Raw genomic sequence first — 27,617 nt, forward strand, 5'->3', positions numbered from 1 at the left:
AATGACTTGGATGAAGGTATAGAGGATGTGTTTATCAAGTTTGCAGATGACACCAAATTAGGAGGGATAGCTAATACTCCAGAGGACAGGATCAGAATTCAGAATGACCGTAACAGATTAGAGAGCTGGACTAAAACTAACAAAATGAATGTTTGCCTTTTTTGTGTGTAAACCACCATGAAACCCCTTGGGGAGAGAGGGTGGTCTACAAATTAGGTATTATTATTATTATTATTATTATTATTATTATTATTATTATTATTAAATAAGGACAAATGTAAGGTACTACACTTAGGCAGAAAAATGAAGTGCAAAGATACAGAATGGGTGACAACAGTCCATGTCAAAATGATCTTGAAGTCTTCGTGGACAAGTTGAGCATGAGCCAACAGTGTGATTCAGCATCTTAAAAAGCCAATGGGATTTTGAGCCGCATCAAAGAGTATAGTGTCTAGATCAGTGGTTCTTAACCTGGAGTCCCCAGATGTTTTTGGCCTACAACTCCCAGAAATCCCAGCTGGTTTACCAGCTTTTAGGATTTCTGGGAGTTGAAGGTCAAAAACATCTGGGGACCCCAGGTTGAGAACCACTGGTTTAGATTGAGGGAAGTCATTGTGCCTCTCGATTCTGCTTTGATTAGAACTTACCTGGAATACTGTGTCAGTTCTGAGCACTACAGTTCAAGAGAGAGATTGACAAGCTGGAAGGTATCCAGAGGAGGGTGACTAAAATGGTCAAAAGTCTGGAGACCAGCCCCTATGAGGAATGTCTTAAAGAACTGGGTATGTTTAGTCTGCAAAAAAGAAGGTTGAGAGAAAACATGATAGTCATGTATACATATGTGAAAGGCTATCATATGGAAGAGGGAACAGGTTTGTTTTCTTCTGCCCATGAAACTAGGACTTGGAACAATGGGTTCAAATTACAGGAAAGGAGATTCCACCTGAACATTAGGAAGAACTTACAGTATGAGCTATTCAACAGTGCCTTCTTGGAAATTTTTAAACAGAGGCTGGATGGCCATCTGTCAGTGATACTTTGATTGTGCTTTTCCTGCATGGCAGAGGGTTGGAGTAGATGACCCTTGTAGTCTCTTCCAATTCTATTCTATGATTCTAAGCTAACTGGAGGGGAATGAGCCTGGGCTGTGGATGAGGGAGAATTTGGAGAGTTTCTGCTCAGGGAAAACATGATACAGTGATTTTATTTACTAGTATGTATGTGTGTGTGCCCTCAAGTTGCCTGTTGAGTCTCATGAGAGTTTTCTTAGCAAAGGAATACTGGGACGTGTTTTTCCTAATCCCATCCTCTGAAATACCACTTGAGTATTTCTTATCCAAAATGCTTGGAACCAAAAGTGTTTTAGATCATTAATTATTTTGAGATTTTGGAACATTTACATTTGCATATATGAACATAGTGAGATATCTTGGAGATGAGACCCAGGTCAAAATACAAAAGTCATATAGTTACATATACATCTTGTACAATAGCATGAAGGTAACTTTGTACAATATTTTAAAAATAATGTGCACTAAATAAAGCTTATGCATATTGAGACATCAGAAACTAAAGGTGTCACTATCTCAGGCACCCATATAGACAATTAAGTATTTTGGGTTTTGGAATTCCAGATAAGGGATGTTGAACCTGCATAGCATCTGATATTTGTTGGCAGTCTCTTATCCAAGTACTAACCAGAGCTGACTGTATTTAAACTTTTGAGATCAGACAAGCTCTGGCACCTTTAGGGTATTTGGGCTGCTCATTGTTACATCCTTGCTTTTCCGTCTTATAGCTTAACAGTACAGTGTCATTATAATGAAAATTTCTCATTTTTCTCATGACTGCACTGGAGAAAGAAAATACATAGCCTGGAGTTCATGTAGGCTTATTCTCATCACAGTAAACTGTGGCTGAAATCACTGAATATAATGAATTACAACAAACTATTGCTATTGTGATGTGAACTAAGCCAGTGAAAGCCACTAAATACTCTTCTTGATAAGCAGCTTTATATGTTTTCATTTTTTTTGTCAGGTATACTGACAAAGTTGTTTCCAAGAGAAATTGCAGTTTTCTCTGTATCTAGTGCATACATAGCGTACTGATTTTTGAACTGTTAGTTTTCTGTGTTATCAGTAAGATTTCATCTTCCATACAAGTAAATTATTTTTTGAAATTCATTAAATACACTTTCATTATGCTCATCATTGTTAACCAAGTTGATATATTCCTAAATTTTGCAATGTAGAGTACACTATCTGACAAACCACCTCTCCTCATACGAACCTGTCTGGATGCTGCGGTCATCAGAGGATGCCCTCCTCTCAATCCCACCCCTGTCTCACACCTGGTTGGTGGGGACAAGAGAAGGGAGGCTTCTCTGCAGTTGCCCCCTTCTCTGGAACTCTCTCCTGAAGGAAATTAGAATGCCCCCCTCCCTACCCTCTTTCAGGAAGTTACTAAAACCCACTTATTCTCCTAGGCATATGAAGAGCCTAACGTCTGCAGATCTAGCTTATTAAATGAGGACTGCTTTACTAGATATGGCTTTTAATTCTGGACGTGGCTTTAAACTTTTAACCTTGATTTATTGTTTTAATGTTGTGTGTGTAATTGTGTTTTATTAACTTTTATGATGATTCATTTTATGATTGTTTGTATTGTCTATTTGCTTGTTTATTATTTCATGTTGTTAGCCGCCTTGAGTCCCCATGAGGAGATGGGGTGGGATACAAATAAAATTTTGATTGATTTGATTTGATGTTTGGTTTGCTCTTTATTTCTACCAGTTCTATAAATGCCAGCCCTCTCTTTCTCTCTGCCTTAAGTATGTAGTTCTGCAAACTAGTTCACTTTTGAAATTAGGAAAGAAACTACAGATCTTGATTTCAGTATTGCATATTACTCCTTCCTTTTAAAACATTTTGGAACTGGTAAGTACATAGAAACCGAAAACAATTGATTTAGTAATAGTAAAGGCTATCCTTTATGTGGTAATGAATCAGTGGAAACTGATTCAGGCTCCTGTTTGTTTTATTAGAAGTCAAGGCTGTATGTTAAATGTAATCTCTGCCACAATTTATGTGATACTATGTTTTATTTAGCACACATGTTTTAAGCAGTTGTTGTAAAATAATTTTAAAACACTATTGCATAAATTTTGCAACTGATCACTATTATAGATAATTTAAAATCTTAGAACAGCAGTCTTCATTACAAGTTAAAATTCAGTATGGTTTATGCTGCCATCATGAGGAAATCTATAAAATGCCATTAACAAGTATTACTTTTAAAAAACACACCCTGATTGTTACTTGTAACACCAGCTTGGCTATTATTGATCTTTCTATGTTACAAATATGTTTTTTAAATTCATGTTGTAGATCAACTATAGGGTAAAGCACGAGACCAGGAGAATATGCTTCTTTTTTAAAATATTTTTTATTAGACATTTTAAACACCAACACAGGGAAAGAGGGAGAACAATAATAAAGAGGATAGAAAAGTAGGAAACCCAATCACCCATTTAAAAAAGAAGAAGAAGAAAAAAAGGGGGGGGGGGCAAAATGGCCAAAAATAAAAATAAAAAGGGTCGAAAAAGCAAAAACACAAACCATTCTAAAATGACTTCCACTCCAGCATCAGGGTCTTCTCTAAATACTTCTTAATCAAACTTGTGTATTCTTAGCTTCTAATATTTTTCTATTTTTTTCATAGTCATAAAAAAGGGTCCAATCCGTCCTTTTTACCGATTTTCCGGTATTCTTTCTCATCAAAAAAGTTAATTCGTCCATGTCTCTTATTTCTTTAACCTTATCCATCCATTCATCAATAATAGGAATCTGTTCCTTTTTCCAATATCTGGCAAAGGTAATCCTCGCTGCTCTTGTAAAATATGTTAATAATTTGTCTTCGTTTTCTTCAAGTTGTAAATCTGAGTGTAAAACCTAGTAAATAATACTCCGGCTTCTTCTTAAACTTCCTTTTCAATATTTTTTGTGTTTCCTCATGTATTAGTGACCAATACTTAGACGTTTCTTTACAGGTCCACCACATATGGTAGAATGTACCAGTTTGTTCACTACACTTCCAACATTTGTCTGAAACGTTTTTATACATATGACTTAATTTATTGGGAGTCAAATACCATCTATAGAACATTTTATACCAATTCTCTTTTAAGTCCATGGCATAAGTATATCTCAGCTTTTTACTCCATATTTGTTCCCATTCTCTAAATTGAATGGGCCTTCTTAAATTTTCTGCCCATTTAATCATGCATGTTTTAACCTGTTCTGTTTCCGTTAACCATTGTAACAATTTGTAACTCCTTGGCCCAAATCCTGGGTAAAAGACCACAGGAAATAAGACTAGAAGCCATAGTGTGGTTATGGAGGGACTACCAATCATCTGACCGTTCCTCCCGTCTTCAAATAACACCAGAAGACAATTCATGGCTCGGAGAGCTTATGGCAAAGCGCTCTGACTTAAAGAAATGGGGCATTACCATTAGGAGGGTAGTTGTGGACCCTCAGATACGCCCCTTATTTGCCTCCGGGGTTCCTTTTTGTCATACTCCATCAGGTCCCCGTGCATCCACAACTAGCTCACCGGTTAGCCCCCCCCCTCCTGGTTCATATCATTTTGAGACTCCATCTGTCCCGGTCGCCCCCACTCAACCAGCTACACTCCTTCGCTCGAGAACACTTCCCTTATTCAGTCCACTCAGCTCCCTTGATGTTTCACTATCTACCTCATCATCAGAAACATCTCTACCCAACGCCCAAGGGAGATTATTCCCCAGCCCGACTTCTTCCTCTGAGAGCTGACTAGTTACAGATCCCGGCCATGTGGGGGGGGGGGGAGGGTTCCGGAGGAAGGGGGTGCCATTCAAGTCGTGTGGGGGAGGAGAATAGCAGGTCACCGATATCCCAGGGAGAAGCGCAACAGAGTCTTTACGACCCTAGGAGAAGGTAGGTAGTGGTAGGCTCCTTGGCAGTCCCCTCGGTCTTAAGGTCCTGCTGATTAATGCTAGATCCGTTAATGGTAAGACTGCGGCCATCCAGGACTTGATCCTGGATGAGAGGGCGGATCTGGCATGCATCACCGAGACCTGGCTGGACGAGCTGGGGGGAGTAAATCTCACTCAGTTGTGTCCACCAGGTTTTGGAGTGCATCAGCAGGCCAGACAAGGGGGGCGGGGAGGAGGGATCACAGTAGTCTTTCGGCAATCCATCGCCGTGATCAGATGCGCTGTTCCGCAGGCTTCTGGGTTCGAGTGTGTCCACCTGAAAGTGGGGAGCCGTGACAGTGTGGGGTTCCTGCTGGTGTACCGCCCGCCCCGCGACCCAGCAGCTTCCCTGTCTGAGCTAGCGGAGGTGGTCTCCAATTCGGCCTTGGTTTCCCAGCGCCTGGTGGTGCTGGGAGATTTTAACATCCACGCTGAGACCACCCTATCTGGCGCAGCCCAGGACTTTATGGCCACCATGACGACCATAGGACTGTCACAGATAATATCTGGTCCCACTCATCAAGCTGGACAAACTCTTGACCTTGTTTTCGTGGCGGACAACGAAATGATTAGAGTGGAAGATCATAACATCCTTCCAGTGTCATGGTCTGATCATTATCTGATCACTTTTAGACTTGCTGCGTCTCTTAACCTCCGCAGGGGTGGAGGACAGATTAAAATGGTCCGCCCTAGGAGACTGATGGATCCGGACGGATTCCTGAGGAATCTTGGGGTTCTTCCTGCCTTGGAGCCTGGCGATTCTATCGACGCCTTGGTAACTCTCTATAATGGGGAGATGTCCAGGGCGATAGATACGATCGCACCCGAACGCCCCATCTCGTTGTGTCGTGACAGGCCATCTCCCTGGTTCACCGGGGAGCTGGCTGTGATGAAGCATACGAGAAGGGGGCTAGAGCGCAAATGGAGGAAATCTCGGAACGTGTCTGATCGAGCACGGGCTAAAGCCTCTCCTAAGGCATACTCCGTGGCTATACGGGTGGCCAGGAAATCGTTCACGACCACCCGTATAGCGTCTGCAGCAAACAGATCATCGGAGCTGTTTCGGGTTGTGGGGGAACTCCTCCACCCACCTGTGGTGGAGGAGGTCACTGATGAACCAGCAGCTCGGTGTCGCGATTTCGCACACCATTTTGCAGGTAAAGTCGCTCAGATACGCCTCGAGCTCGACTCCAATTCCATCGCAGTGCCAGAAGAGGTGACGGAGGCACCTGCTTGTCCATCTTTGTGGGATTCTTTTAGGCTTGTTCTTCCTGAAACCGTAGAGGAGGTTCTTGGGACTGTGAGGGCGACCACCTCACCTCTAGACCCATGCCCATCTTGGCTCATTAAATCAGCCAGGGAGGGGTTGGTTGATTGGTTTGTGTTGATTGTCAATGCATCGTTGGAGCAAGGGATTTTTCTATCTAATCTGAAACAGGCTGTGGTTCGTCCACTCCTCAAAAAAGCTTCCCTTGATTCCACGGTGCTGAGTAACTACAGGCCAGTCTCCAACCTCCCTTTTCTGGGTAAGGTGCTGGAGCGGGTGGTCGCCTCCCAGCTCCAGAGCTTTTTAGACGATATCAACTACCTAGATCAGTCACAGTCTGGTTTCAGGCCTGATCATGGCACCGAGACAGCCTTGGTCGCCTTGGTGGATGACCTCCGCAGAGAGCTGGACAGGGGGAGTGTGACTCTGCTGGTTCTCTTGGACATCTCAGCGGCTTTCGATACCATCGATCATGGTATCCTTCTGGGTCGTCTCTCTGGGATGGGCCTTGGGGGCGCGGTTTTGTTGTGGCTCCGGTCCTTCCTGGAGGGACGAACCCAGATGGTGAAGCTGGGAGACGGTTGCTCTGACCCCTGGCCTTTGACCTGTGGGGTCCCGCAAGGCTCTATTTTGTCGCCCATGCTTTTCAACATCTACATGAAACCGCTGGGAGGGGTCATCCGGAGTTTTGGAGTTGGGTGCCATCTTTATGCGGATGACACACAACTCTACTACTCTTTTCCACCTAATTCCAAGGAGGCTTCTCGGGTGCTTGACGAGTGCCTGGCCGCTGTGTCGATCTGGATGAGGAAGAACAAGCTGAAGATCAATCCAAGACAGAGGTCCTCCTGGTCGATCGTAAACCGGATCGGGGTATAGGGTGGCAACCTGTGTTGGACGGGGTTACACTCCCCCTGAAGCCACAGGTCCGCAGTTTGGGTGTCCTCTTGGATTCTTTGCTCACACTTGAGACTCAGGTGTCGGTGGTATCCGGGAGGGCCTTTGCACAATTGAGACTTGTGCGCCAGCTGCGACCGTACCTCGTGAAGGCAGATCTGGCCGGGGTGGTCCATGCCTTGGTCACCTCTAGAATGGATTACTGCAATGCGCTCTACGTGGGGCTGCCCTTGAAGACGGCTCGGAAACTTCAATTGGTCCAGCGTGTAGCAGCCAGGATGCTAACCAGGGCTCATTATCAAGAGAGGTCTATCCCTCTGTTTAAGGAGCTCCACTGGCTGCCATTTATTTTCCGAGCCCAATTCAAGGTGCAGGTGCTCACCTACAAAGCCCTGAACGGTTTGGGACCACCCTACCTGCGTGACCGCATCTCCATCTACGAACCCACACGCTCACTCCGATCATCTGGGGAGGCCCTGCTCGTGATCCCACCCACGTCGCAAGCGCGCTTGGTGGGGACACGGGACAGGGCCTTCTCTGTGGCGGCCCCCCGACTTTGGAATGCCCTTCCAAAAGATCTCCGACAGGCCCCTACTTTAGCAGTTTTCAGAAGGAACCTAAAAACCTGGCTGTTCCGATGTGCCTTCTCAGATTAGGAATCCCCCATCCCAAGTCCTAGAAGCACTTTAGCACAACCGATGTTACTGCACACCGCACCTTTAATCCTATGTTCCTCCTGCCATTTCAGCACTTTAACCCCTGTACCCCATTGCGCCGGCCGAACCAGTTTTAATAGTTATTGTTGTTATTTTGCTTAACTGTTTTGATTTGCTTTGTGTATTATTGTGTTATGTTTGTTGTATTGTGTTTTGAGGCTTCGGCCTGTGTAAGCCGCATCGAGTCCTGCGGGAGATGCTAGCGGGGTACAAATAAAGTTAATAATAATACTAATAATAATAATTATAAAGTATTGTGACTATTTTCTTTTCCGTTTTTAAAACTTGTCCCATGTATTTTCCTCCCAGTCAAAACCAATTTTTTTGTCTTGTTTAAAATATTCTTTGATTTGTATATAATGTAACCATGTTATGTTTCCATAAGTACTCTTCAGTTGATCAAAGGGTTTAATCTCAATTTTTCCTTTAAGCAGGATGTCCTTATATCTTGGCCATATTCTCCATCCTAAAAGTCTCCTTTGGTGGGCCTCCATTGCCGAGACCCATAATGGTGTAGTTTTATAAAAAAAAGTTTTATATCTCAACCAGGTCCTTAATAGGGAGGCTCGTACAAAATGGTTTCCAAATTTGTTTTCCTTGGTTTCTCTATTATACCAGACATACGCATGCCAGCCTACTCTCAAATCATGGCCTTCTAAATTTAGACATTTCTCCTTATTAAGTGTCATCCAATCTCTTATCCATAGCAAAGCACACGCCTCATGATAGGTTTTCAAATCAGGAAATCCCAAACCTCCTCTTCTTTTTTTGTCAATTAAGTTTGTGTAATTTATCCTTGGTCTTTTCCCTTTCCAAATAAACTTTAATAAATCTTTCTTCCATTTTTTAAATAGAGTTTGATTTCTTATTACCGGTATATTTTGAAACAGAAATATGAGTTTCGGTAGAACATTCATCTTAAGTAGAGATATTCGACCTAGGAGTGATAGGTTTAAACAGCTCCATTTTTGTAAATCTTTTTGAATTTTCTTCCAAACTGTTTCATAATTATTCTTCAAAAGTTGGCCATTTCTCGCTGAAATCCAGACTCCTAAGTATTTTTTTTTAACACTTTCCACCCCAAATTGTTCTTGGATCTTTTCTTGTTTCTCCTTTTCTACATTTTTAAATAAAAGTTTCGTTTTCTTCATATTCATTTTAAATCCTGCCACTTTCCCAAATTCCTCTATTTTTATTAGCCAATTTTGTACATTTTTGCATGGGTCCTCAATTATTCCTAACAAATCATCTGCAAATGCCCGTATTTTATATTCATATTTACCAATTTTTGCTCCTTTGACATTTTTATCTTCTCTGATTTTCTTCATTAGGATCTCAACTGCCATTATAAAAATCAGTGGGGACAATGGGCATCCTTGTCTAGTACCCTTTGAACCAGGAGAATATGCTTAACATGGTTTCTAGTAATTTGAAAGTTAAAGGAGTAGTATGACAAAAAACATTACAGGAGAAGAATAATTCATTGTTAATGAAAAGGCTGCAATCTCAGGGCTTCCATTCAAAGCATGGACCAAACCCTGCCTCTACAATGGGGGCCATTCTAAGCACCTCTCAGAATTTTATTGCCTCTGCCTAATTTTGGGGGTCGTCTTTTACTTTAGTTCCAGTTCATGGTTTACTCAAAGTCCCTTTATCTTTGAGAGTTCTGAGGACTATCAGATTAGTTCTGAGGACTTTCAGATTAGTATCTGAAAATTCCTTTTTGTCTATGATACTGCATCACACTAAAACACCCCAAGTGTTCTGAATTTTCTCACTGTGACTTTTTTCTGCTTAAAATGTGAAACAGCTGTAATGATTTCTCTGTAGGGGAAAGACATCTTTGAATAATGTCACTGATAGTTGATCATATTCTCACTAAATTATAAATTGCTATACGTACTACTGTATATTTTGATGTGAGAAAATGTTTTCATAAACTAATCTTATGGCCCAGACATAGGTATCTTATCCATGGTTTCAGAGAGGTTCTTGAATTTAGAATGAATTAGTATTGATTTAGGCATACAGATTTTCAAGTTATATAGTTTTGTTGCACAACTGAGCAATCACTTGCTTTGATGGAGAAAAAAATGCCTTACTCATGAATGTGCGTTAATTTGCTTTGTTTCACTCCCATTACAGCCTGATGAAGCTTACATCCAGATATTCCTTTCACTGTCAGAAAATATTAACAGATTAAAACAATTATTTTTCTTATGAAGCTTCTACTCCTATGAAGGATTATATTTTGCAAATCAGAGTTGAGCCAATTACCTTGATAATACTCCGTGATTTCTGTAATATGCAATACTACCATTTGCCTCATTTCTCCTTTCACATTTTTAATTTAGTCTCTCTTCAGAGTTAAGTCTTTTAAATCTTCTTTAGACTTTTTAATCTCTCCATATGGAATGTTCAAGATTCTTTTAACCTACAAAGCATTCCTTCAATGTTGATTGTTATCTTACCATTTTGTTTGTATTTTAAAAATGTTAATTGGTATCTTATAAAGTGGAAGAAAGGCATATCAAGTTATACAGTGTGGTGTGTGCTTATCTTAAAAGGCTTTTATTAATATATTTTGATGTTTAATTTACAATTAAGAGTCAATTTGATTCAAACAGTAATCTGTTTTTGAGTTGACTAGTTATGTTTCCATTACTATATAGCATCAATTATTACCTTTCCTTCTAAAACCGAATGAACCTTGATTGTTATTAAGTGAAAACAAGGATTAATTATAATATGAAGCTTTATTTTCTAAGTTTATTACCTGTAGACATCCTGTGCAAACTGCCTCTCTGATTGTTTTTACAATCCTTTCTCAGCCTTGGAAAGTCACTGTGTGATTTTGAGTCAGTTCACCTCTCTTGACCATAGAGGAATGCAGTGACAAACTTTCTTTAGCTAAATCTTGTCAAGAAAATACTGATAGGGTTTTCATACATCAGATGCTAATTTAAGGTACATAACAATAACAAAAATATAGAAAAAATGGAATTGTTTACTATAAATAGAGATGAATTGCAAAAATCTGATTTTTGATAAATGTATGATGTAAGCAAAGGAATATCTGGAATATTACTAAGATGATGGTGCATTGACCAAGAGATTGTGACATCTAATTGTCACAGTATTAGTGACCATTTTAAAAAAAAGGTCTTACTACAAAAAACTATATATTTTACTCTTATTCCAGGAGATGTTGATTAAGGTTCAAGCAGGAATTATCCTATATATATTCATGTAGACTAGAAATTTTAGTCAAAAAATACCCCCAAATTACTTAGGTTAGCTTATCAACTGGTCAGTGGGCGTACTGTACCTTAACTCTTGCCAGAAAAGGAACCATCTCCTTCTCTGAGTAGCGTGGTGAAAGGTGAGAGCTTAGTCAGTCCTGGAAAATCTAAAAGAAGTACCAAGCCTCTCTCCACTCCCCACTGTAGGAATTCTTCTGTGCTTTGGAAATGATCACTTCTGCCATATTTGATTGCCAGCCAGAAGTATCAGTGCTAGTTGTTAACCTTAAAAGAGTTCTATGAGATTGCAACAACTAATAGGTTCATGAACTAAAGTAGACTTAATCATATTCATGAAGTGGTTGTCATACTTCAGGTGTAGATAAAGTGCTCCTAGTTGAAAGTGGGATGATAATTGTGTGCCTTCAATTTGTTTCTTAAGGCAAACCTGTCACAGGGTTTACATGGCAAGATTTATTCCGAAGGACTTTCCCCTCCCCTTCCTCTAGGTTTGGGAGAGTGTAACTTGCCCAAGGTCACCCAGTGGAGTTCCCTAGCTGAACTCATGGAGCAACAGTTACTCCCTTCACAAACCACTACCTGAAGCCCACACAACAGCAAACTTTGGGAGGCTTCCTCTCAAAGTGCAGGGCTGCTGTGTGAATGTGCACACAACATTCACACAGCAGCCCAGGCATCAAGAGGGGGGTAGTGACTATAATCAAACTCTCCTTCCTGAATGAGTAATAATAATTAGATTGTAATCCACAGTTTATTAGTAGATCAGTGCAACCACATAATGGCAATTATAATCCAGTTCACATAATAATGGTTGGTAAAAGTTCCTTTCAATCTACACCAGGGGTCCTCAAACTTTTTAAACGGGGGGCCAGATTACTATCCCCCAGACCGTTGGAGGGCCGGATTACTATCCCCCAGACCGTTGGAGGGCCGGACTATAGTTTTTTTAAAAAAACAATGACCAAATTCCTGTGCACACTGCACATGTCCTATTTTGCTACTGTTATGAATCGTATTGTAAATATCTGATATGCATGATCTATTTTTATTGTTACAATCTGAACATAAAGCATAGTTTTAGCATTTCTGAAGATAAAATAGTTCCAATTAAAATGAGGAAAACATTCTATTTTCTGTCTTTTTGAAAGTGGTTTTTGGAATATGTAAGCATGAGTCCCCTTTCGGGGGGAGAAGGGAAGGGTATAAATATAGGAAATAAATCTATATAAATAAAAATGTAATGTTCGTTTGTGGGATTAACAGAACTCAAAAACCACTGGACACCTAACAACCCAATGTATGTCCTTCACTCAAAAAATTATTTTGTCATTTGGGAGTTGTAGTTGCTGGGATTTATAGTTTACCTATAATCAAAGAACATTCTGAACCCCATCAACGATGGAATTGAACCAAACTTGAATTCTCCCATGACCAACAGAAAATACTGGAAGGGTTTGGTGGGCAGTGTCCTTTGGTTTTAGAGTTGTAGTTCACCTACATCCAGAGATCACTGTGGACTCAAACAATGATGGATCTGGACCAAACTTGGCACTGATACTCAGTATGCCCAAATGTGAACACTGGTGGCGTTTGGGGGTTGTATTTTCTGGGATTTATAGTTCACCTGCAATCAAAGAGCATTCTAAACTCCACCAATGATGGAATTGAACCAGTCTTAGTACACGGAACAACAGAAAATACTGGAAGGGTTTGGTGGGCATTGACCTTGAGTTTTGGAGTTGTAGTTCAACTGCCTCCATAAATCACTGTGGACTCAATCATAGATCTGGATCAAACTTGGCACGAATATTCCATATGCCCATATGTGAACACTGGTGGAGTATGGGGGAAATAGAATCTTGACATTTGCGAGTTGTAGTTGCTGGGATTTGTAGTTCACCTACAATCACAGAGCATTCTGAACCCCATCAACAATAGAATTGGGCCAAACCTTTTCAGAGCAGCACTGCGGGGGCTCCAGGAGCCGCTGCTGGTCCAGATAAGCGCGCACCCATCACTTGTTCTCCCAGCGCGGCTGGGAGTGGAGCGGGAGGCGCCTCGTGGCCACTGAAAGTGCAGCAGAGCAGACGCCATTGCTCTGCAACAGAAGATCCCTCATGGCGAGGAAGGTGTCCACGATTGTTGGAGGCGGCGCCGGGTGGGAAGCCAGCATCGCTTGGCCACGCCCACCCGGCGCCACCTCCACCATTCGCGGACACCCTTCTCGCCATCAGGGATCTTCCGTTGCAGAGTAATGGCATCTGCTCTGCTGCGCTTCTCCCTCCACAGGCTTCTCCCTCCACATGGGAGGGAGAAGCCTGTGGAGGGAGAAGTGCTCTCTGCTCTCCCGCAGAGAACAGAGAGCAAAGCAGAGCGGATGCCATTGCTCTGCAACAAGAGATCCCTGATGGCGAGGAGGGTGTCTGTGATTGGCGGAGGCGGTGCCGGGTGGGCATGGCCAAGCAATGCTGGCTTCCCACCCGGCGCCGCCATATTCCAAAGCCAGGTTTTTACTAGCTTTCTAAAGGTCAGGAGGGAAGGAGCAGCTATAATTTCTGGTGGGAGGGAATTCCAAAGCCGAGGGACCACCACCGAGAAGGCCCTGTCCCTCGTTCCCACCAGACGCGATTGCGAGGGTGGTGGGACCGAGAGCAGGGCCCCTCCGGAAGATCTTAGTAACCTTGATGGTTCATAGGGGAGAATCCGTTCAGACAGGTAAACTGCTAATGAACATTTGCATATGTTCATTAGCAAGAAGCACAAAAATGTATTATTTGCTAAACTACATGTATTAAGACAGCTGTTATTGCAAGGAGAAATGATTAGAAATAAATATGGGAAGTGACTGAAGTTCACCTCTTATTGCATCTGGGACGTCACTGTCCTCAGGAGCAGGTGGGGGTACATCTACACAAGGTGCTATAAGAACAATGAATACCCACAGGTAAAAAGTCTGAAGAAATTTGGAAGGACGTTTGCTCGAGGTAAAGAACCATTGTACATCCATGTAGGTGTTACCCATAAAGAAGAACCATAGTGTATCAGAGAAGTTTTTACATTATTGAGGGCAGTCAATAGAAGATATAAAGCATTTTAATATGCACACAAACAAATGTGTGTATTTATTATTATTAAATATTATTTCTATTTTGAAGATTAATAAAAACTTTACCAATTTGTTGGTTCGCTAGACTCTGTGCTTTTACTTTGTATTGTAGCTGTAGAAGTAGATGGCATATTCACAAACAATTCGATGCCTCTTATGGAATGTTTTTGGAATACTCTGGTATCATTGTTGTCTTATGTTCCATGTCGTTAAAGGTTTTATCATTCTGGAATGTGACACAATCTTTGCTGGATGCTTTTCATCATGTGTTGAAATGTGTAAGTGCAGAACTGGATATTAGTTTGTGAAATAATATGACAAGAAGGGACATAAAAAGCAACAATTACATGTAAATATTGTTGTTCATTCGTTCAGTCGTCTCCGACTCTTCGTGACCTCATGGACCAGCCCACGCCAGAGCTCCCTGTCGGCCGTTACCACCCCCAGCTCCCTCAAGGTCAGTCCAGTCACTTCAAGGATGCCATCCATCCATCTTGCCCTTGGTCGGCCCCTCTTCCTTTTGCCTTCCACTTTCCCCAGCATAATTGTCTTCTCCAGGCTTTCCTGTCTCCTCATGATGTGGCCAACTTTGTCTCTAGTATCTTTCCCTCCAGTGAGGATGGACTGGTTGGATCTTCTCGCAGTCCAAGGCACTCTCAGAACTTTCCTCCAACACCACAGTTCAAAAGCATCGATCTTTCTTCGCTCAGCCTTCCCTAAGGTCCAGCTCTCACATCCGTAGGTTACTACAGGGAATACCATGGCTTTGACTAGGCGGATCTTTGTTGCCAGTCTGATGTCTCTACTCTTTACTATTTTATCGAGATTGGACATTGCTCTCCTCCCAAGAAGTAAGCGTCTTCTGATTTCCTGGCCACAGTCTGCATCTGCAGTAATCTTTGCACCTAGAAATACAAAGTCTGTCACGGCCTCCACGGTTTCTCCCTCTATTTTCCAGTTGTCAATCATTTTTGTTGCCATAATCTTGGTTTTTTTGACGTTTAGCTGCAACCCGGCTTTTGCGCTTTCTTCTTCCGCCTTGATTAGAAGGCTCCTCAGCTCCTCCTCGCTTTCGGCCATCAGAGTGGTGTCCTCTGCATATCTGAGGTTGTTAATGTTTCTTCCAGCAATTTTCACCCCAGCTTTGCATTCATCCAGCCCCGCACATCGCATGATGTGTTCTGCATACAAGTTAAAAAGGTTGGGTGAGAGTATGCAGCCTTGCCGTACGCCTTTCCCAATCTTGAACCAGTCTGTTGTTCCGTGGTCAGTTCTTACTGTTGCTACTTGGTCCTTGTACAGATTCCTCAGGAGAGAGACAAGGTGGCTTGGGATGCCCATCCCACTAAGAACTACATGTAAATATAAGTAACATAGCAACATGTAAATAGCAACATGTACAGAAAAAATGTTGTCCTGACCATTCATGTTAATAATTTACCAATGCATGTTTTACTTGTTACATGTAAATATAAGTAACAAGTAAAACATGCATTGGTAAATTATTAACATGAATGGCCAGGACAACATTTTTTCTGTACATGTTGCTATTTTCAAATTTCAATATATAGCTTTCACAGTTAATATTTTTTATTTTTCAATAGTCTTAAGTGTCATTGTTCATTAAATAGTGTAATTACATTATTCTTAGTTTAAGAAATGTATTTAAAACAGTTTTTGCTAGCATCCTGTTTGTAAGTCATGACTAACTTACAACAATCCTAAGGTACCCCCTTCATGAGATTTTAATTGGTAAGATATGTTCAGAGATGCTTTCACCTTTTGTTCCCCTGAAGCTGAGAGAATGTGATTTTCCAAAGATCACCCATGAATTTCTATGGCTGAGTGAGGATTTGAACTCTGTTCTCCAGAGTTGTAGTCTTACACTAACAACAACAACAACAACAACAAGAAAGAACTGGTGAGATCACAAACCGGAAAAAGTTACAGAAAATGAACACGTCAAACTCCTCTGGGACTTACAAATTCAGACAGACAGAGTTTTGGAGCACAATACTCCTGACCTCACGATCATGTTAAAAAACAGAGTGTCGATTGTCGATATTGCAATCTCAGGTGACAGCAAGATTGAAGAGAAACAACTGGAAAAGCTGACATGATATGAGGATTTAAAGATCAGACTGCAAAGCTTCTGGCACAAGCCAGTAAAGGTGGTCCCAGTGGTGATCGGCACACTGAGTGCAGTGCCTAAAGACCTTGGCCTGCACTTAAACACAATCGGCACTGATAAAATTGCCATCTGCCAGTTGCAGAAGGCCACCTTACGCCGATACATCACACAGTCCTAGACACTTGGGAAGTGTCCGACGTGTGATCCAATGCAACAGCCAGCAAAGTGATCTTGTCTGCTGTGGACTCATCTTGTTTTGTTTATAATAATAATAATAATAATTATTATTATTATTATTATTATTATTATTTATTTTTTACCCACCTGTCCTCATGGCTTGAAGCAGCTTAAACCAATACATTGTGCTAGCTCCTATATCAAGAGTATTTTTCTCTAATTTATTATTTTCTTTTTGTTGAAAATAGTATATGTTCGATTTCAGGAAACAGCATCTAAAATAGAACTACAATTTATTTTAAGTATTTATAACCCATTCTTTTGCCAGAAAGGCTCTCAAAGCAGCTTACAAATGGTCAGTTTGATGGTTCGCTGCCTTCAGAATTACAATCGAAATAAGACAACATACAAGGAAAAAGAAATGTCAGTGCAGGAGGGGATTAAGTTCAGCAGATCTTCACCCCAGGCCAGAACAAAACAGTGGCAATAGGGATGAATGAAGGGTCTTTCATCTGCTTCTGGGCCAAAGCATGATGGAGCTGTGTTTGCTTCTTCTTTTCTCCCTCTGGAACAGGACAGAGGCAGTCGGGATGTAGGGATGGCGTTTCTTCCAGTGGTGGTTAAACCCTTGTGCCAGCAGGACTACTGACTGAAAGATCAGCTGTTGGAATCTGGGGAGCGGGGGGAGCTCCTGTCAGTCAGCTCTAGATCCATGCGAGGAAATGAGAGAAACCTCCCACAGGATGGTAAAACTTCTGGGCGTCCCTTGGGCAATGTCCTTACAGACAGCCAATTCTCTCACACCAGAAGCAACTTGCAATTTGTCAAGTTACTCCTGACACGTAATTTTTTTTTAATAAATCTGGAGCAAAGCTTGTTCTCGCTCTCTCCCTCCTTTCTTTCTTTTTTGAAAGAAACCTGCTCATGCTGCAAACAAGAACAATTCAGCAGTATGCAGCATCCCATTACTCATTCGTGAAGAGCCACATCTAGAATCAGTGGTTTGCTGTCTTGTGCAATAGTACCTGTGTGCCCATGACTACTGTATGCCCTTATTCAAGGACTGATTCAGAGTTCATTATAAGTGCAGAGATTGCACGCTAGATGTTTGTTTGATTTACCAAGAGAGTCCTTACACGTATATTAACATATCACACCAAACACATCCTATTTTGACTGATTTCAGGAAGCTGGGCTGTACTTGGTTACTATGTGGATGGGAAACTGGAATAGTAGGTAAAGCCAGCAATCTCCTTATAAGGCTAAGGAAAGCATAATGTCTAAAACTGGATACTTACTGATAGTCATAGTTGACAGTACTGGAGTAGATAGCCTGATCTAGTGTAAGGCAGCTTCTAAAGTTGCTTGTGTGTGTGTGTGATTTATATACTCAGTTTTAAAAAATGAAGCTCTAATGTTTTCATGAGCCTTGGCTAGGCAAAAAAAAAATTGCTTAAAATGGTACTAAGTCATAATCAGATGGTTGAATCACATGCCTTTTCATTAATGGATATGTACAATTTAGCATATGTCATGTGCATATTATTGTTCAATTCTGTTAATTTCTGAAGTATTTTATTAATTCACACATCCTATCAGTTTGTATACCTACGAGTTAGCACATCCTACACTAAGAAATAGGGTCAAAGATTGTAATGGGTCAAAAATGAATGGTGGCCAAATGAAACATAAGCAAATATCAGTCCAGCTGCTGTTGAGAAATAAACGTGGATAACATAGACTTGGTGAAGTAGGAACGTAGGTGGGAATCTCAGAGGCTCAAAATAGGAGAAAGGAAAGAGAGCGTACATATCTAAGAAGTTCATTCACCCAATCCAATATATTGCTGTCTGGGACCGTGTTTCCATAAACACTCCTATCAATTGTTCACTAGTCTGGAAGTATTTTATAGTTTGGCTGTTTTCATAATGCAGCATTGATGCTGAAATGTTACGTTAAAGAAAACGTAAGGCCATTTCTAATTTAGAGAAAAATTATTGTAGAGCATGGTGATTGAGTGGATGTGTGCTAGAGTATGTAAAAGGAAGAAGTACAGTTTTGCATTCAGCAAATTTTTTATTCTCATAACTAGAAAATAGTATCTATATCTTAAAATGCTTTCAAAATGTTGTCTTTATTTTATTTTAAATTTTTATTTCGGATTTATTTTTTCTAGGCTAAAATGACCTTGAGTCTGCTTTTGACAGGCTGATGCCAACTAGTAGCTGTTCTTCAGATACTTTATCAGGAATATTTTAGACTTGTTGGGAAAGTGATGGTAATTGAATGTCAGCCAGCAGTTTCCTAGCCTTAATAAGGAAAGCTAATTTTGGAAGCTCTCTTGTTATCAGTCAGGAGCTCTTATAAGCTGTATCAGTTCCTTTTACAACATTTCAATGAGGGTCTTTAAATGAGACCAAAAGGGAAAGACGTGTTGACACCTGTGTATGAATGCCAATAAAATATTGAAAGTGTCTAACTACAATCATTATTTTAATGGGAAAATATATGTTATGGAAGGCCAACACTCATCTCTGAATCTAGCTCAGTTAGCTTTTACATCGAACTACTTGAGAAATCTTGTGACTCAGAATTTGCTCACTTCTATTGCTGCCAGTTGGTTTCTGTTACTTCTTCTTTGGGACTTCATTTATAACTAATGCCACTTCTGAATTCCACCATCTTCCTGAGTTTGTCTAATCTGTTATGGTGAGGAAAACATAAAAAGCCTTCCTGAAATTTTGTTTGACAACTAAATAATCAAATAAGACTTAGCTATTCAGGATAATTTTTTATTCCTAATATAAAATATGAAAGGCATTCTTCACACTCAGTCCTTGTCTAAAAATAAAAGGTAAGTTGTATGCTCAGACAAAACTTCATTTGGAACCTTCTAGAGCTTAATATTTCGGTGGTCAGTCTTCCCCTTAAGTGCACATGAAAAAAATTGTGGCTCTTAAACTGCTGTTCAGCTTCCTTTTGATTGTCCTTACAGCTTGTCTGAAACATTCTCTTCTTCCTGCATTACACAAATGGATCTCACACAGAACATTGTAAATATGAGTGGCTTTTGGCAGGAACCTCACCCTCTTCTTCGTTATGGGCATGCTTCAGCATGCCAAAGCCACTTTCTCGCAATACCTTTTTGTCTATCACTGAGGCAACACTGATTGAAGGGTTCTCTTCATGGAATATTGCTTAGTAGTTTATCTCTTCTATATAGTTACCTATAGTTACCTAGCTTCTTCTTTTTCAATTTAATTACCTTGGAGTTTTCATCCCTTCATTGTTTGAGGAATGTACCTCATATGAGAGTTAAATTTCTCCTTGAGACAACCATTGTTTTTCTATTTGCTGCTAATAGTATGCTATCATCCGTACATCTTAAGTTGTTGATGTTCCATCCTCCAAGTCTAATCCAATTTTACATTTGACATACTAGATAGGGTGATAAAATGTAGTTTTGCCTGACCCACATGCCAATTGGAAAACATTCTGATTCTCCATATTATGTCCTGACAGTGGTCTCTTGTGATTATAGATAAGGAATCTGGATAAGATGTGGTGACGCATCAGTTCCTTTTAGAGCAATCCATAGTTTTCATGGTCTACACCACTGGTTCCCAACCTGTGGGACCCCAGGTGTTTTGACCTACAACTCCCAGAAATCCCAGCCAGTTTACCAGCTGTTAGGATTTCTGGGAGTTGAAGATTAAAACGTCTGGGGACCCACAGGTTGAGAACCACTCACTGGTCTACACAATCAAAAGGTTTGCTATAATGTGTATGTGGGAAATGACTTTGTGGTTCATATTTGTTGACAGATTTTAGTTGGTATTTGAATGGAGTTTCTTTAGATTGAAACGGTTCTATTAATATGTCATTTAGTAATGGCAATTTCTGTCTTTGAGATCAATTTCCAGTTCTTTTTCTAAAAAATCTTTTCAAATGTCTCCCATGAATGCTTGAGTGCTATCATCATATTTAGTCCTCCTCAGACCTTTTTAGAGCTGGGGAAGGGTTTATCAAAACTAAAAATGATCGGAAGTCGCCTAAAACAAATCTGAAATGGATTAAAACATTGTAAATTGAGTCCCATGTTCCTGAGTGGGCAGGAAATCCCTTTCCCAATTAAAAACATTCTTTGCTTTTTGTGGAGCATGGCATCTTGGCCCATAGGCTGCAGTTCTCTTCCCTTTGCATAAACTCTCTTTCTGCCTTTATTTTCCTTTCTATTCTTTCTTCTTTATATATTTTGATCTTTGTGTTAGTATTTTGTATGTTTATTTTTATCATGATACATTGGGATACTTTTCCAAGTCTTTAAGGCAGTGTTAGAGGCATTTTTCTGCAAGTGTACAATCTGCGCCAACTGAGAGCCAAATGCAATATTTACAGCCTCTTACACAAGAATGAAAACGTTCCAAACGGTAAACTGAAAAGTTCTGGATATTAACTTTGGGTTAGAAGTCCACTTCTCATCAGTGTGCCCACCTAAAGGCTATAATATCCGCTCTCCTGGTTATTTTTAATCTGCTCTTTATCTTGCCACTACTGCAGTACTAGAATTGACCCACAGAGTGGAAAGTGTGTCCTTTAGAGGTGTATGCTAGGCTTCCAGTCTAAAAGTTCAGCTCTAGATAAAGTTCTCCCTCCACAAGCATGCATTATATATGTATAGAGATATATAAATAGCTGGCCATAGTACAGATCAGAAACATAATTATTAAGTCCCTTGGCAAACCCCAGACATGATCAAGTCAACATATATTTGTAACATTCTTGTAGAGTCTTTATCCGGTGAAGGACATCTATGTGCAGAAACAATTTTAGGCACGTGGTGTTGGTGCACATATAGATGCAGGCTCACATTTGGATGTTACTGAGATAATTAGATGTATTTTCACTTGATGTCCCACTTGGGGAAAGGTAGGATATGAATAAAATAAATACATAATTTTAATGTAGATAGGGACGTGCACCTTCATCTATAGTCATAAATTTACATTAGCAGAGACAGGGTATTCTCTTTGTCTAAACACATTCTTTAGAGGAGAAAGAAAATACAAATAAGAAAAGATATACAATTTCATCCAGAATTTTGTTTAATATTCTGCTGACTTACCACAGTCAAGCTGAAGACATACAAGATGCACCAAGCAGATTATCAGTCTGTTGTTCACAGTGGTGCAGGTGTTTTGAGAATTTTACTGACTCCCAAAATGTTTGCCATGCAGTATCTTTTGCAAAGTGAGAATGCAAACATTTGTTTCCATGTTTTTAAATATGTTGTCTGTGTGCCCTTGGGTTGGAGATTGCTGCAGAAAATGTTTTACTTTAAGCATATTTCCAAGTGACAGAGTTGTCTTAGCTCTACAGAGAAATAGTCTCCTTCAATTTATTATATTTTACTTATCAATTGTCCTTCCACCTGCTTTTGCTGAGCACTTGAAAATAAACTGTCTCTACAACCATATAATATCAATTTCCCATAATGACAAAAGAAACTAAAGGTGATTTTGTTCAACTAGAATTGTGAAAATGTTAAGGAGTCCTGCCTGTGTTGTTTATCATTCCTAATTTTCAGTCTTGGGGGCAGCAATTGGTTTAAAAATGGAAAAGTCACATAAAAGATACACCATGACTACATATAATTAGTAGTTTTGGACTTTTGATTATGTTTATAAAACATATTATAAAAAATGTTTAGGTTCAGACTTTAGGAATTGCCTGTGTAGATAAAAAATGCCCGTATAGTGTCCTATATGATCTTTGATGTAAAACTACTGACTTTCATTGACCTAAATAATAAAAATGGGTTGTGGTCCAAAGACTGTAGAGTAGTTTGCATTTTGATTCTCTTGAATTTCCCTGTTTTCCCTTTCCTTGTCCTTTTTGATGGAAGTCCACCACTGAATTATACCCATTGTTATTTGCACAAGAGATCAGTCTACCCCAATCTGATAGCTTCCAAGATTGCCTGAGCCCGCTGTGCTGTTAAAATAATGGGAGAGTTGTGGTCCAGTGCATTTCAAGGGAACTAAGTTGGAGGACGCTGTTATAGATTATAATAATAGCATTTCCTAGAAGAGCATATGAAGTCAACAAGGGTAATGGAAATACTATGTCTCCAGTGTCCCACTCTAATAGAAGGTAGGCTGCCATGTTGTATATTAGTTTCCAGTCTGCATTTGTAGAGTCAGACAGATGAGCTCCAGGATAACAGTCTTGCGATTGAATGGTGAGCACTCATTAAATAGGCTTTCAGCAGATAAGGGTTGGAAAGATTATTTGTTTGATGGTGTTGGTAAAAGATATCCTTGCTTAGTGTGCTGTTTAGTCATTGGAGTGAATTTGAATGATCTGTGTACGCAAAGCTGGAAATTAACCCACACAATGGATATTCTTCAACCCCTGTTCCCCAGCCTCAAGGTATGTCATCAGTACTTCGGTCTTGTGTGAAGTCATGTTCAGATATTAGTAAGCAATTAAAGGAGGAATGCAAAGAATGTTCATGAAACTTTTGTCTCTGATAAGAAGTGTCTTGTGACAATTGGAGACATGTTGTCAAAAATTGGAAATCAGTGCCAAGATATTTCACTTTCTGTGTAAGAATCAAATGTGTGTTTTTCTCCTGGTCAAGATCATCATGTTTGCAAGAGACATTTACACAAAAGTAGCCTCATTCCCCTTAGTCAAGCAAAATGTACACACTCAGCAAGCACAGAAAGACAGGACTATTGATCAAAAAGCCAGTTCAGCAAACCAGAGGGTTATTGCAAGGATCACAACTACATAATGCATGGTTGGTGCTTTGATCACTTGGATGTGCAATATAAATATTAACAACAGTTAAATTCAATCACTTTTTTAAAATGGCAGTTAATTGGCTGAATGGATGAACAAATTACAAAATAACCCAATTTCCAGGCAAGTGCTAAAGAAAGTATCAGAGGCATAGTTTATAGCTCTTGGATAGCATGACTAATAGTTGCGAAACCTTGTTTCATCTGGCCAATTTTAAGTTTTCATTCCAAGTATCGGCATGCAGCATTGATATGGAATTATTCCTGATGAAACCTGATTCTTTGCTTCCATTCATCCTCACTGCCTCTATCTGTTTGAAAGTATATTCTTGATTCACAAAAACAATGCATATAGTTTCATTTCTGTGGTAATTTTTCAGCATCTGAAAATGTAATAGTATTTTCCATGAAATTAGCTTTCTAGTCATAGTTTGGGAAGATTAATTTTTAACCAAGGCCTTCTTCATAGCTTTGGGCCAAAAGAGCTGCAGGGCGTTTTTAAAATGTTAATGTGATCTTTTTGATCAAAATGAGGTAGAGATTTTACCAGTTGAAAAATATACCAGAAAAAAACCTTAACAAACTGTTAATGATTCTAAATTTAAAAGGTTTTAATATACTCAGGAGACCAGAATCATAACTACAAGAATGTCAGTTGCTCTGTTAGGTGCTTCTTCCCACCTTCAAAACTCCAATTTGTGTGTGCATTTCTTCATGCCATCTGTTGACTTTTTGCAACCCCATTAATTTCATGGGGTTTTCTTAGGCAAGGAATACTCGGAAGTAGTTTTGTCAGTCCTTTCCTTTGACATATAGCCTACATTACCTGGTATTCATTGGCCATCTCCCATTCCATTTCCCAGTCATGGCTTACTCTGCTTAGCTTGTAGGATTAATTTTGATCTAATGCCTTTAGGATATTTAGGTTGATTCCAAGCTATGTACAGCCCATAGTTCATTGCAGAACTCTGTCTAAGCACAGTTTTTCTCATTATAGCTAAATCTTGTGATAGAAAACGAGCAGAATGACCCCAAGTTAAAAGTTAGATTGCTAGATGACCACATGTATTCTGTCAGAATGCTAAATGCTGCAAAATGTTTAACCTCGTGAAGAAGGATAATCTAAGATCAGTGGTTCCAACTTTTTTGGGCCATGGGCAGATTCTGGGTTTTTTAATAATTGTAGTGTAGAAACAGAAGCTAATGTGTGGACTCCGTAAGATGACTGCAGATAATGAGGTCATTCAGAGAATAACAAGAGGACTACTGTGTGCTTACTTTCTCTCACACACATAAAGATAAAAAATACACATACAGAGAAGGAGAGTGAGGAAAACAGAGGTGATTTCCTCCTGTATGCAAATGAAGAATGATTTCTCAATTATCAAAGGAGGAGCTTTACTGCTGGAAAAGTCATAGGTATAAAGCTCTCATCACCCAAGGTCTTTTTTGAGAAGTGGGCTCACACCAGTTGTGTTTCAGCACTGACAATTTCTCCCTTTTGTTCAGATGATCAGATAAATTTCTCCAATGACTTTCATAGTGCAAAAAAGCATTGACAGCCTGGTGGATATCTCAGCAGTGCTGTTAATGTATGCCACATTAGAGGTACCATTCGTAATGTGTATTTTTCATTGGCCATTCATACCATCTACTACCAGCTCTGTTTATCTGGAAACATAATACATTTTAGTGTTTGTTGCACAGTTGCATTTCTCACTTGAGCATATATTGCTCTATAATCCACTTTTTACAATATATGCTTTCACTGCTCAGATCTGATAATTTCAACCCTTTAACAGGTAGCTGGAATATATTTTGATGATCTTGCGGAGAATGGTGAAGAGCTGTATTTCCTCTTAATATATTATATCAGTTAATTGTTTTTATGCATGGCTCGGTTTATTGTTTATGAACCTAAGAGTATTATTGTCCATTGTGTTTGGGACATTAAACTCACATTGACAGCAAGTAATGCAGTTGACTTCGATGGACAATTTGGTTAGTTCTAATACTTTCTAGTGATAGTTGCATATTTTTATTCATCTGTGAGAAGAGGCAAGCGACAAGAGAGGAAAAAAGACTCATACTGCACTTTGAGCTCATTGTAACTTTTTTAAACATTCAAATGAATAGCTTCAGCATTATTTTACATACAGTCAATTAGAATGTATAATAAAGAAAATATTTTAAGGAGCTCTAATATTAGCATGAAGTTATTAGAATGGTAGACAATCTTTACCTCCTCTGTTGTGTGGAATGGAACATATATACAGTTCAACCTCCTGAAGTCTTCATACTGCTACAAATATGTGGAATCATTATATACGGTAGATAGAAAAAACATTACTAGTATTATTTGGGTTAAACTGTCCTTTGGTTTTTTTTCTTTTTGATAATTTCCTTTACAGAATTCAAGGTCATACATCTTTCCATTTTCAAGGGAATACTTGTCATGGTGATAAAAATCATGTTTCACCTGCAGTCTTGATCTTCATTAGCTGATAGGAGGGATTTGCAGCATTGGCAATAAGTTCTGCTGGTTGCTGGCTGGCTGCCAAACCAGGCTGCTGTTTAAGATACCAGGTCCTCGCTCTTTCTCTGCCTTGTTCTCTCTTTCTACATCATTCCGTGCTACGTCTTTGCTTGAAGCATACTGTAAAAGCTTTTGTAACCAGATGGAAGTAAAGCTGCTGCTACTTGCTTGGAAAATCATATGTATGTAATCCTGAGGTTTGTGCTATTGAGGATGGAATTTTTGCTGTTGGAGAAGAAGCAATCAGATATGCAGTCAGAATTTTAAGACCAGCTCAGAGTGCACTTGATTTCTTTGGCTGGCTGCTGAATGTAGCAATACAGATGGATGTGTATTCTAATACCCCAGTTTTAATGTATGGAATATGAAAGCAATGTGATTTTAGAAAATGAAACCAATGGGAAGTAAGTCTGCATTTTCAAAGTCTGTTTCTCAGCCAGAACATCCATTCTTCCAGGTGTCATGCAGGTATGTACATGTTTTGGTTTTTGTGCTCTTAATATATTTAGCCTTGCAAAACTGCATTAGCGTGCCTGTTTCTCCAGTGGCAGTAGGAATGTTTGTCTTGAAAACTCCTTGAATTGGAGAACAAAGGCAATATTTAACAATGAAATTTGATTTTCTTTCTCTGCAGTCTGGGCAGTTTTTTTTAAAAAAAATGATGTTATACTTACATGCAGATGACCTTTCATAATCAGTTATGAGGCTTTCTAATGTTTTAAACACAGTGATGCCTGAAAATGATGCTTTTATAATAAATTGTTTTCCAAATAACCCTGGTTATTTCGTCATGCTGTGGCAAAGATGTGTATGCTTCACTGAATAGTATTCTGTTTCTATTAAAATACTGTTTAGTCACAGAGAAATTATCCTGGTAGATCAATTTTGTGCAGGCTAACTTGATTATACTTTCAAAACTGTTAAGACAAGACAGATTAGAAATATTAACACATAAGGAAATACAGACACGAATTATTCGTCATGCATTTTTGTGCATTTTGTCTGTTTAGTCAGCTATCAATATTGCCTTTGAAAATAAGTTTTAATGTAACTTTCCAGCTATATTGTGATATGGCTTGAAGATCCAAAGGCTTATGTTAATTGGCTTTTTGTTTTGCAGATGACTGAATTGTTACAAAGAATAAACAGAAGTTAAACAAGTTTTATTCTCAGCTTTCAGTAGCTATCTTGTGTTTCTGGCACACCTTTCCAAAGGAATGCAGTCTTTGTTTTCTGGCTCAGTATTTGAAGCCTCTGCCTTTTTCTGGTGCAAAACTGAAAACCAGAGTAGAGGTAGTTTCTACATAATTACTCATGTGTTTGAAATGTATTTGCGACAGAGAGAGTGAGTACAAGCTATTGATTAATGCATCTGAAATGTAAGAATGTGCCCTGAGCCAGGAGTTAGGGTATTTGCATATAGGTTTTTAAGACTTATTATGATAAATATTATTACTTTGTTGGGTTGCTAGTTCCATGTAAGTTGTTTCACAGATTAGAGAGCATACATCATCTGCTCTTATAGCAAATGGAGGTGGTCAGGTTCCCATCAATTAAAAGTGAAAGAGGGCCATCTAAAAATAAGGTATTTTATTTATCAGATTCATATCCTGCCTTTCTTTCAAAATGAGATCCAAAGTAGTATTTAGGTGTTTCTTTTGTTCATTTGTTTGTTTTTACAATACATATTTTTAGGTCAAA

At 39.5% G+C, this 27,617-nt stretch overlaps 1 protein-coding gene across 9 annotated transcripts in view; it reads left to right on the forward strand.

Moving 5' to 3' along the window:
- Positions 1 to 27,617, forward strand: part of PLEKHA7 (pleckstrin homology domain containing A7) — a 193,499-nt gene that overhangs the window by 33,254 nt on the left and 132,628 nt on the right. For 2 of the 9 annotated variants that reach the window (XM_060767768.2, XM_060767777.2), the window contains exon 1: positions 25,963 to 26,384. The exons of the other annotated variants lie outside the window; for them this stretch is intronic. In XM_060767768.2, the coding sequence (XP_060623751.2) occupies positions 26,305 to 26,384 (80 nt within the window). In that variant the 5' untranslated portion in view covers positions 25,963 to 26,304. Of the gene's footprint in view, positions 1 to 25,962; positions 26,385 to 27,617 lie in introns of those variants that run through there. 9 annotated transcript variants of the gene reach the window in all.

Source organism: Anolis sagrei, chromosome 1 (genome assembly GCF_037176765.1).
Source record: "Anolis sagrei isolate rAnoSag1 chromosome 1, rAnoSag1.mat, whole genome shotgun sequence".
NCBI classification, from domain to species: Eukaryota; Metazoa; Chordata; class Lepidosauria; order Squamata; family Dactyloidae; genus Anolis; species Anolis sagrei.